At 55.0% G+C, this 11,737-nt stretch overlaps 1 protein-coding gene across 1 annotated transcript; it reads right to left on the bottom strand.

Annotated features, from left to right (window-relative positions):
• On the bottom strand, positions 1-8,879 carry NCLIV_059100 (putative cullin homog; the record flags this gene model as incomplete). The annotated part of the gene is made up of 15 exons (XM_003885465.1): positions 1-249; positions 897-983; positions 1,578-1,657; positions 2,092-2,311; positions 2,522-2,755; positions 3,843-3,928; positions 4,355-4,448; positions 4,797-4,912; positions 5,239-5,302; positions 5,622-6,158; positions 6,558-6,794; positions 7,364-7,537; positions 7,905-8,020; positions 8,392-8,493; positions 8,807-8,879. 15 exons carry the CDS (start codon positions 8,877-8,879, stop codon positions 1-3), a joined length of 2,469 nt encoding a protein of 822 aa, XP_003885514.1.
• Positions 8,880-11,737: the final 2,858 nt, after the last annotated feature.

The raw sequence follows: 11,737 nt of genomic DNA, 5'->3' as shown, positions 1-11,737 counted from the left end.
CTACGCGACATAAATGTAGACACTGTGATCGGCGTCATCCCGCTTCAGGTACTCGCGGTGAATCAGAGCCTCGATTCGCTTCTTCAGCATCGCTGGGTCACACTTGAAAGACAGTTGACTGGACACCTCAGCGATCAGCAGGTTGTGCCGCAGTTCCTTCCTCGTCTTCATAATCCTCACAATGCATGCGTCGATTTGGTGGTCACGGTCTTGAGACACGCGCGCCTCAACCTTTGCAATTTCCTCTTTCTGAAAACATCGACGAAAACACTCGCGCACGCCCCCCTTCATGCACGTGCAATAGATGCACACATAGTCGGCCATACATACGGAGATACATGCACAAACAAAAGCACAAACACACACACGGAGGTCCAAGTATACATACATATACATACATATACATGTACATACACATACACACTATTGTACATCTGGATGCATGAATGCGGGGCCGTCCTGCTACCTGCGAGACTGCGTCCAAAACGGCCTGCACGTACACCCTCACGCTCAGCCTCCACGCAGGCGCTGCTGCGTCCACTGAGGGCATTAGATGACGATCGCATGCGTGTTTTTTGTCGGGAAGCCCACAACTCAAATTCGCCGAAAACACACCGCAGAGGCACGAGTGTTACAACAGACTAGAAACATAGTTTGCACGCCTGGGTTGTCTACATAGCAACGCACGTATCGCCATGCACACAATGAAAAAACCAACACACGGTGTACACCTGATTCATGCACCGCCGAAGATGCTTGTAAGATTACCCTTTACATCGATCGGAGTGTTTTGACGGAGCATGGAACTTTCTGTGGATAAGCTGGCAGAGACGCCTCCACTTGCGTGCAAAGAACGGCGAAATCACATCGGGCTTCGTCCCAGAGTTTTGGCGTACCGGATGAGATGTCAGTTGAATCTGAGAGACCTGCATGCGCCGCAGTTTGGACTGGAAGTCGAAGTTGACCGAGTACCGCTCTTCGTTCTGTACGGACACCGGAGAGAACCGGGAGAATCCACTACTTTCGGGACGCAAAACGCCGCTGTGACGAGTGTCAGCATGGGTACAAAAACACGCACGCGCACAGGAAGACGCAACACACCGAGGAAAGGGGACGGTGATGCGAATCCTGTCGTGACTCTCCAATCACTCCACCTACATGTCGGTCTCCCAGATACACACAACTAGAGAGAGGTGTGCACAAAGCCGCAGCCTGGCGCACCCACTCGGGGAACCGCCATACGTGTGTGTCTCTTCAAAGGCACGCAGCTTTGTGATCCCCTCTTTCCTGGCTGCATCTCAAGCATAACGTGTCCAGATCTACCTATTCCACATCTACACTACATATGTATAGTAGATACGCGTCTATAGGCAGGTCCAGAAGCTCTTCGAACCTCGTTCTCCCCCTCGCTACATCTGTATACCAAGCTGTGTGTCTGTGAACATGAATGTAGCACAAGATGCCCGTCTGAACGTTACAGGGAGAGAAAAAATCGACCGGTTGCTGCGGCGTTCTTCAATGTCGATTCGCGCTTAACCGCCACGCAGGGTGGCCCGAGCAGATGAACGCCCGCTCACCTCGTCTTTTTGCCGCAAGAGAATCCTCGTTGCTTTGTTCACATACAGCGCGAGGAGCTGTCTTTGGAGCTCTTCGGGACCTGTGCGGGAGCGCATGGCAGATGTCGCCGATTCGCGCATTTCGAAAAACCAGCAGCGAATGGGGACAGAGCCCCACGCCGGCGGCCATGTGCAGGCGAGACGAGAAATGACGCATGTGCGTCTCTTTCGGGCCTGCTCACACGCTATGGAGACCGTCTCCCCTCACAGAACTGTTTCAGGAGGCACCTCCAAAACGTATCTGCTACCCTAGGTCCAGAGGTTTTGAGACTCTCGCTTCGTAGCACTTCGCACCCGGAGTCGGCGTGACCCACCCTTCTTTGTTCTCTCAGAGCTGTCCAGGCGTAGAGTCTCCTTTCCCTTCTCCTTTGTTCTCTCCACGTGGTTCCCTTCCTTCGTCTTTCTCTCTGTAGGTTCTCTCGTTCCCTTTGCGGGTTGCCTTCCGTCCTTCGTCTTGCTTCTCGCGCACGCTCACCTAGGGCCGTCGCCTCGGCGATCTCCTGCACTGTCAAGGAGTCTCTGCCGTTGAAGAGAAGCAGAATCCACGCCTGCGGCTCCGACACTTTGAACACGTAGTCGGGCCACGCCCGAGGTGCATGCGAAGAGACTGGAGAGCTGTCTTCCTGCTCGTCCTCCACCTGCATCGGCGAGCCGGAAAGGGTCGGCAGGTGCGCCTCGACGAAGTTGCTCGGCCTCTGAAAGAAGCAGAGAGAGGAACCTAGAGACCCGACAACCTAGAAATCCGCGAGAAAGAGATCCAACACTTCGAAACAGTCTCGTCTCTCGCGCTTTCGCGGTGTACCCGCCCTTCTCCCCCTCTTCCTGCGCCGCTCCGAAACCTATCGTGCGTCTTGTTCTCCTCCCTCTTTCACCACGCCGGTTCCTCTTGTCTTTCTCGCTCTTACATTGACTGTGAACGTGGCACGAACTTCGCATGCGCCGAGGGACGAGATCCAGGACAGGTTGCGGCCGGGATGCTTCGCCTTATAGAAGGTCGAGAACAGTTGCTGGAGATTTGCGGCGACAGCCGGGAGACGCATCTGCTCAGCTGACGCACTCTGCGGCCACGTGCCCGCTGCACAGGTGGCGACGTCGAACACAAGCCCCGTCTTGGCAACTTCTTCCTGCGAGGCGGCGTCCTGGAGAGAGCGCGGAGCGCGGCAACGCATGCACAGAACAGCGACACACGACGGGTTTCGCGAACCTCAACGTCTTCGGCGAGCCGGCAAAACAATGCTTTTAAAAGACACGGTAGCCGAGGCGGCCGAGACACGCGAGCGTCAGACACGAAACGTGCATGCGGGCGGAGACGCCAAGGCCGCCGCACGGCGGAAGAGTCGACTATCTTAGTGCTCAAGGGAAAAGAACTTATTCCCTTAGTGGTGGCGAACGAGTAGGGATAAAAGATGTTCAGGAGACGGCGAGAGCACACCATCTCGCGTTTGAAAGCGCCAACCTTTCGAAAAACAGGAAAACCCCTACAGCGCAGCGGAACCCAGAGTGCGCAAGAAGACCATCGCCCAAAGACAAGTTACGGAGACACCAGATAGGTGAAGAGAGAGAGGACCACGTTTCACACGCTCAAACACGAGAACAGATGACAGATACATTACATATGTATATACAGAGAGAGTGAAAGATTAGGGGATCTGCGGGGGAAGTTGCTAGCGGCTTTGTGGGACAGATGCACGGCGCTACTGTCGACACTCGTATTCGACAAAGATGTAAAGAGCGGCCGAGAGAAGAGGCTCAGCGTGCCGTGCGCTGCCTCCGGCAGCAACAGGAGCGACGGAGAAAGAGGTGTACTGACAGTCCGGTGTCAGGACATTGATGAGGTGATCAAGGAGAGTTCGTGCCGAGGGTGGAGACAGCAGAGAAATCGCGCGCTCGCTGCAGAGACCCCAGAAGAGACTCTGTGTCTTTTCGCGGACAGAAAGTAGCGTGAATGACCCACAGACCGCTTCGACATAAAGGAACTTCCCCCCCAGAAAACTTCAGGTAACTGGGCCTGTTGCTCGACGATTCGATCGACGAAAAATGGGAGATGGCGATCGGCTGTTCTTTGAAAGCGCCGTCAGAACCCCCATACAGCTTCAAAGAAGTTACTCTATCTTCCGAACAAAGCCGGCGTGTGGAAGAGCGTCTCTCATAGATTTAGCGCCTTTGTTGACAGCTTCCATATTTGCACTCAAGACCTTAGAGACGCAGACAGCGCGAAAGCCTTACCGCATTGAACAGAGCCATCGTTTGCCGAGACAGGTGAACGTCTTTGAACATACTCTCCATTTTGTGCGTGTACTGTTGACCACACTCTGAAGAAAAAGAAAACACCGACGCTCGGGTGTCTCCCGGCTCTCTGACGGTCAACCGACAGCCACGCTGGCACGTGGAAGTGAAGAAACAGTGAACGGATCTGTGCTCTCGCTCTCCCTGTCCCTCTTTCTTCTCTCTTCCTTCTGTCTCGCTGTCCCTCTTGCTTCTTTGTGTCTCCTGTTTCTCCCCGTCTTTCTCCTTTTCCCTCTCTGGAATGATGCTGCAGTGGAAGAGCGAGGGAATACGGCGACAAGACGGAATTTCGACGGCCGGCCGCAGAAACGGGGGGCGAACGAAAGATTGTTCACACGAGCGAGGGCGAAGCAGGAGACAGGGAAGGAGAAAGGGGCTGAAAGGTGGAGAGAACTCCTGAACAGCGGCTTTTTCAGAAAACCGAGGAGACACAGTGACGCCTGAGGACTGACCGTCTTTCAACTTCTGAACCATCGCCTTTTCTGCATCGTCGCTCGCGGATTTCCCAGTGAGAAGGCGTTTGCACAAATCTGTCCGGTAGAACTCCTGTCAAGACACCGCACGAAACACACAACTCGACGCACGGGAAACTAATCGCATGCAAACGCTTGGCGCTGCACGATTCCAAAGCTTTCTCCGGAGATCCACAGGCACATCAAAGGAAAGGCGTGGACACCTTTATCTGCATGCTTTTCTGCATGCATGCACCCGTTGTTATACCCCTCTTTGTGAAGTAGATCTCGCGTCTTGGAAGCAGACGCGGAGGACTGAAGCCATGGAGGACGAGGCTGCGAGAGAAAGAGAAGACCGGCACGCGTTCTACCGTACGACAGTTTCTTTTTCCACGTTTTTCGTCTGGAGCCACCAAAAACGTCGTTGCGTTTCGCCGCTTACCTCGAAGTAGTCCTTGCAATCGAGGTAGCGAAAAATCACCATGACATTTGCCAGCTCCGCTTCGATATCTTCACCGGCGCTCTTCGTCTCCCTCAAGAGTGAGTCGCACCTTTTCGCTGCAGAGAAAAGAAGCGAGACCCGCAGTCAACGTCGCGAGAACAGGGCCGATCCCCGCGACAGGCTTCGCGGCTTCGCAAGGCAAAGCAAAGACGGGAAAAAGTGTTCCAGCTTCGACACGTGGCACACGCCCAGCGCAGCGCGCGCCTGAAAAACAGAGTCTCCGTCGAAAAAAAACGAGAAAAGCGATCTGCGAAAGCGAGACAGTCGAGAGAGTTGGGCAGACCATCTCCACACCGAGCTCGAGAGACGCCTTGCACTGAAAACCCCGGTGATCCCGCGCAGGAACTGGGCTTAGCTGTGAGCGTGAATTCTCGCCACGCACCCAGGAAGCGCGTAACCTTCCGCGACGCTTCGACGTCGTGATTCAAAAATTTCTCCCAGGCCTCCTGAGGACGAAGACACAACGCACATAGGCCGCAATCGATTCACGCACGCAACCGGAAGTTCACACACTCGCGAAACAGTTCATTGACCTCGCTCTTTTTCTGCTCCTGTCGTCCGAGATTGAGAGTGGAGGCAGACAGGCATGTGCCGAACCGAGAACGTGAGTGTATATGCGAGGGCGTGCCTAGATGAGAGTCTCGTGTGGAGCGTGCATGCAAAGAAGCTGACGGAGATTTGCCAGTTCTCGGCTCTGCAGCCGCGTCCTTTCGACTTATATCTGCGTCGCGCGAGGCCGACGTCAAGCGCTTCACGGCTTCTCACCTTGATGCCGAGACTGAACTGTGGATTGCGGTTGAAGGCGAAGAACCAGGCGGCCTCGTGCGCGTCCTTGAGCGCAAACAACTGGGCTGTGAACTCCTTCCCTTTCAGCTCTTTGCCGTCCTTCTTCTCCGCCTCCGAAGGCTCCTGCAACTGGGCGAGGAGATGAAGCCCCGAGTCGCGCACGGCCTCGACGAAGCGCAAGCGAAGGACATCCAGTTTGTCGACTTGACTCAGCAGGGTGTACAGACGCCCCAGCTCGGCCGTCTTGCGCGCCTCCGCCAAGCTCCGCAAACTGGGGACTGCTGACAAAACGTCGACGTGCTGGCCAATGAGATGGAAGCGCACGAGGTCGAGGAGCGGCTGCCGCGACGCCTCGACGAGGAACAAAGACGCGCGACCGTCCTCCTCTCGCAGCCGCCTCTCCGCGTGGCTGCTGTACGCGTCGACTGAAAGAGCCGAAGACAACTCGGCGCTCTCCTTCGTGTAAAACTCCGCAGACGCCTCGAGAAACCGCTGCTCGAAAATGTCGTGGTAGATCTAGAGACCACAAAAACAAACGCAGAGATGAACGCAGAAATCGCGGTGAAGAAACAGAGACGCAAAGATGAACACGGACATAACGATGAAGAAGCAGAGACCACAGGAAATACCTCAAGCGCCAGGAAGAGAGGACAGAGAGAAGACACGGCAGCAACCACCTCGAGGGTCCAGAATCCACCTGCAAACCGCCCACACCACCCCGGCGCGCGCTGACATCGACAAGGATACACTGTAATGATACAAATGCATACATCCAGATAGCTATCAATACGCCTATCGAATCCACACCTACATACATATATATATATATATATAGATAGATAGAGAGAGAGAGATATACATGCATATAGTATAGGAAGTGTCTGGGTCTCTCGAGAGCCGTGGTGCGTTGCGTACGCCGAGGGAGGACAGCATGTTGGTGACGACTTGAACGTCGTGTTCGCGAGTCGTGTCTCCCGATCGATGCAACTGGATAGCCTGGAGAAGAGTGTGAAGGAGCACTGCCTCGAACTGCTGGCCGAGACACTTTTGCTGGTTCAGCCAGAGCGACTCGGAGACGTCGACGAGCGAGACCTCGCTGGAGTACGCGACGTAGTGTCTCTCCAAATACGAAAAGACTTGCAAGATGACGTGCTGCAAAAGATACGCCGCACAGCCTCAGAAATGCATGCGCGCGCGGCCCTCTCCTCGAACTTGAAAACCGCGAGAACCACGCCAGACAAAAAGACCCACCACGAAAACTCGCATCTCGAAAGCGTCGGCGCGCCCTTCCTCTGTCCTTGCGTCCCCCGCGAGGACGCTGTCGCTCCCCTCTCGCGGTCGTTTTCCCTCGTCTTCGCTGTGTCTTTTCGTTCTCTGGTTTGGAGGCGCCTTGTTTCACTCGATCTCCCCACGAGTCTCGCTTCAGTTATCTGACTGGTATGGCCTGCTTGGTGACTGAGGATTCTCACTGGGGCGCAGTTCCCTGGGTATCCAATCCAGCGCACTGCCTTGGGCACTGAACCTAACCCTTTCTGCTCTGATCGCGGCGAGAAGGCCAAGCGTCCTCAGCAGTGCAGTCGCGAGAGACTTGAAGGCTCTCAGGCTCTCGACGACACTGGCTGTTGAATGAACACAAGCCGCTGTCTCGCTTCTCCGTCCGGTAATCCCTCCGGCGGATGGTTCTGCCAGGAGGGGTTTATGTTTGTCCCGTTTCTTCTTACCAGTGCGCGTCTGAAGGCCGCCCAGCCCTCCGCGATTGCATGCAGGAAGGTGAGGTCTGGTGACAGCGATGCGTAGATGCGGGACAGGATGTTGGAGATTCTAGAATCTATTTCGGAGACAAAGAGCGAGAAGAGCTGTGGGCCGTGGCCTTGCAGAACTAGTTCCTCCACCATCTGAAGACACGCGCGAAACGGAGGCACCGCGAGGTCATCGAACCAGAGAAAAAGGAGAGAACAGAGAAGACAGAGAAGACTGGAGAAAAAGAAAAGGTGGAAGCCAAGAGGGGATCAGAAAGACCTGAGAGGTCGCATCGGGAGAGCGAACAATGAGACACCGGAGAGAGGCGGAGCACTGAGTTGGTACTGCGCTCTGGAGGCGTTTTTCTGCGTCTGGACCTCTTTCAGAGGACCAAGCGCCAGACAAAAAGGTGTCTTGATAGGGAAGGAAGCACGGCGAAAAAACCCGAGACAACGCCGAATCTGCGCGAGACAGAGCGGAAACCCTGCTGCTCTGAGAGAAGATCTACAGCTCTGAGCTCACGAGAGAAAGCGCGTGGCGGTTACGCAAGGGGCGACGCTCTTCGAAGACATCGCCCATCAAGGCCGACACCTGCTTCTCACATTCCTTGAACGTTTCCGGCCATGGCTGCGGCTCTCCTAAAAAGGGAAAACAAATACCCATAAATACACTTCCATATACATGAGTATATGTGTGCACGTGAAAGCGTGTGCCTGTGTCCAGTAGCGGAGAAACAGATGCGGACGAATTTGCCTTCCGGTGGAGGGCCAATCACTGGATGCGCCGAGACGGGAAGGAGAACAAAGGCACTTATGAGACAGGTTGATGACAGGAGGTTTTTGTCTCTGTTCCGCGGAAAAGGTTGAGATCCCCGGCCGCCTCGGCGAGCCGTTTCTTCATGCGTGTACTTTGTTTCTTCCGTGTCTTCATCGCGGTGTCCAGACTTTGGAAAGGCGAGGAAATCCGGGAGCACACTGCATCGTTTGCTCGGAGCTCGGAGAGCGCTCACCTGTCCTCAAGCCTTGTATCGAAACGCTGAACTCGCTGAACTCTGGAGGCCAGCGGGAGGCGTCTCTCGCCAGAGACGACATCTTCGTCAGGTCCAGAGCGGCTGCAAAAGCAGCCCGGAGAGAAGGGAAGGCGCGGGAGGCGCACCGTGGCGAGGCGGCGCGAACAGCCGGCAGCCAGGCGGAAGGGGGAGAGGGAAAAGGACAGGGAGATTCGGGGAGCGAGGAAAGCAGGCGAAAATGGCTTTCCCGCGAAGAGAGAAGGGAAGATCCAGGAGAGGTTTAAGCGCGGAAACGCAAGGGCCCTGTGGGCGCCTTGGCGGAACCTTTCGTTTTTGTCTTATGCTCACCACGCGTGCGGGCCCCAAACCCCGTGGCAGTTGGGAAGGCTGCGGCCCCGCGCAGGCCAGGCCTCACGTTTCTCTTTCAGAGAGCGCCCGTTCACACGCGACTTCTTCCCTAGTTTCTGCATGCGCGGCCAGCTGGGCATTCTGCAGATCGAACCCCGAGAGGAGGCGGAGAGGCGACTGCGTGTCTCGAGGAAACCCAGCGGCGGACGAGCGGTGCGGAACTGGGGGAAGCGCGAGAGTCTCCTGGGTACGCTGCGGAAACGCGAGCGCTTCTGAGTAGCGCAGAGCCCGAATCAACTCGCAACGAGGCTGCTCGGCAAGAGACTAGCTTCTCGCGTGCCAGGAAGGTGTGAGTCCTGAGTTCGCCAGAAAAGGAGCGGACGGTTTTCCCCGTGGAAGACTGTGCCGGGAAAAGGCTCAAGAAACGCAGCGAAGCTCACGGTCACACGGTCACTTGGCCCTATTCTCATGTGCATGCGGAAAAAGTGAGCGGAGTTGTCAAGGGTTGCGACAATGCGAGACGGCAGGAATCGCGAGCAAGGGGGCGGACGAGGGAAGACAGGCTAGGTGGCCTGCACAGTGCACGAATTCACGATACCACTCCACGCGGTGGGACGGGAACTTGACACTGTGTGGGTGTACACGTGCTTTTCGCGTGACAGTGCGCGGACCGTCACGCAAGGAATCTCTGCAACGGCGTTCGAAGCCGGCCAACCGAAGTCGATGGACGCTGTGCGCGCACCAGCGGCGCTGAGGGGTTGAGTAGTTTCTGGCCACGGAATTTGACACTGAACGAAGTCGCCCAAAAGAGGCACACCTGATGAGGTGTCTTTACAGCTCAAAAGCCTCCCCTCCTTCGGTGCTGCATCCCCATGTTCTGCGTTAATGCCTGGGTGACCACTGGCGGTTTCGACGGCCGAGCCAGTGACGAACGGGCAGTAGCCAGCGCAGCACAGACAAAGAACGTTGGCGCCCGAAGAAGAAGGACGACTGAGGGAAGACACAAGGGGGAAAAAAGTAGACAACCAAGCAGACAACGAACAAAAACTATGCAGAAATCGCTGTACTCAGAGCCGTCTCCTACTGGTCCATCGCTTGCATGCACGCATGCAGGCGTTGAAGCGGGGATTGCTTAGCGAACGGATGTGTACGTCAGTCACGACGCCCGTCCGTCAACTTTCAATGCCCAGCGTAAATCAGAACCAGCGCAACTGTTTCGTCATACACCGGAGCTGTGTGTTTTCACACATTTCCCATATCTAAGCAACAGCCCAGTGAACAGGTGTAACACATTCTAGCCGCGACGTATTCTCGATACTGTACGCTGTAGCAGCCACCCGCAACGAGTCGGAACAAGGCCAGGCCAACAAGCGGAAACTTGGTCTCGCATATATCAGCAGGACTCAGTTGCAGCTCCATCCCGCCTGGCTTTCGTCTCAAGGCGCACCTGCTTAGCCACGTTGTTAGTTCTGTGACTAGAGACGGAATATGCGGTTCTTACGGCAGCCCGCCCGAATCCGTGAACTGTCTTCCCTCTGATTGAGGGCAGGAACCGCTCGAGAACGAGAACAGAAAACTACAAAAACGCGACCTTTCAGCATAAAACAGACTGTGGGAGGTTGCTCCGTTGCTTCGAGGGGAGGGAAGTGGCGATCAGCGAGGGAGGAACGGGAAAATGTTTCTCGTCCTGAACGTTAGAAAACAGGGTTTCAAAGTATGTCGAGGAGACTACAGTGATGCTTCGCTGTTCCGGTAGACTACTAGGTAGGTTTTCTTCCGGCAGCTCTAAGGCATAACATAGTAAAACAGTTTGGATGACTGAAGCACATCAACAACCACGCGCTGTACAATAGTAAGACCGTGCTCCGTTGTTTTCTTGTGTGTTTCCAATTTGTCCACTGGGAGCATAGCCCGGTTCTCCGAAATGCCTGTTTGCTCGTTAACGCGAGTCTCCTTTGAGGACACGTCACTCTATCACTTCTGCCGTTGTCGGCTTCCTTTACTGAAGGCGACAGCTGAGGCTTCCTGAGGTGTCAGACAGGACAACGCACGTCGTCCAAACAAAACATCCGCTCTTGACGGTGACTTCCTTCGAAAAACTGAGCATCCTAGCTTTCCCAGCGAAGCCGTCTAAGCCTGACAAAGATCGATCTCATGACAGCGCCAGCACTCATACAAGCGGCTCTGCGGCAGGCATTCCCATCTGCCACTAACCGGGCTATTAGGAGCTGCTTTCACACACCCCCAGTATGCCAAATAACCACAGCACGTACTGGGATTGCAAAGCGGTCTTCGCACGGTTCTTCTACATCTCATGCTCAGTTTAACAGCGGCGACCCTGTGGCAGTTGTACGGCTGCTTACCCTCGGATTCCCTGGGAACCACCGTGTTTTTTTCCTTGTTTTGACTCCGCTTCACTGGCGTACTGGGACTATGATTTGGCAGCGGAATTCGCCGACGGTACCGTATTCGTTACGCGGTTACATTACACTGTCCACATACACGTCGTGCCTTTCTCTTCTAGAGTACTGCAGCTTTCCAGTTCCGCGAATTTGCCAGCGACTAACTCCCATGAACCGTTCGTTTTGAGGGTTTAAACTGAGGCTTCGTCTGGCCATGTCGTGGAAAAAGCCTTTGCAAGGTAAGGAACAAAGCAAGGCCTGCGATGGGGAAAACCGGGGACAGTCCGTCGATACCACAAAACTACCGGCCGAATGTATGAACCCTTTGCTGCACGCTGTTAAACGTGTGTGGCAGCGTTATCCGTTTTTTTTTATGTTAGCATCCAATGAGATCTCTGTTCAGCACCTCGCTTCTGAACAGTTTCTCTCATCGCTTTATCTATCGAACTTACAATTTGCGCCGGGGATAGCGTCGTGTGGAAAAGACACTCTCACACGCTACGCGTGATCTTACGTAGGCCGTGTATCATCGAGGCATGTCCAGTCTCGCACCCGTTTCAACATGAAGTTAGCCACGCTGTTAAAAAAGAGTCGTC

The sequence above is a fragment of the Neospora caninum genome, chromosome XI, assembly GCF_000208865.1.
Source record: "Neospora caninum Liverpool complete genome, chromosome XI".
Taxonomy (NCBI): domain Eukaryota; phylum Apicomplexa; class Conoidasida; order Eucoccidiorida; family Sarcocystidae; genus Neospora; species Neospora caninum.
The sequence above is the reverse complement of the archived record's forward strand: the minus strand, read 5'-3'. Positions and strand labels throughout refer to the sequence as shown.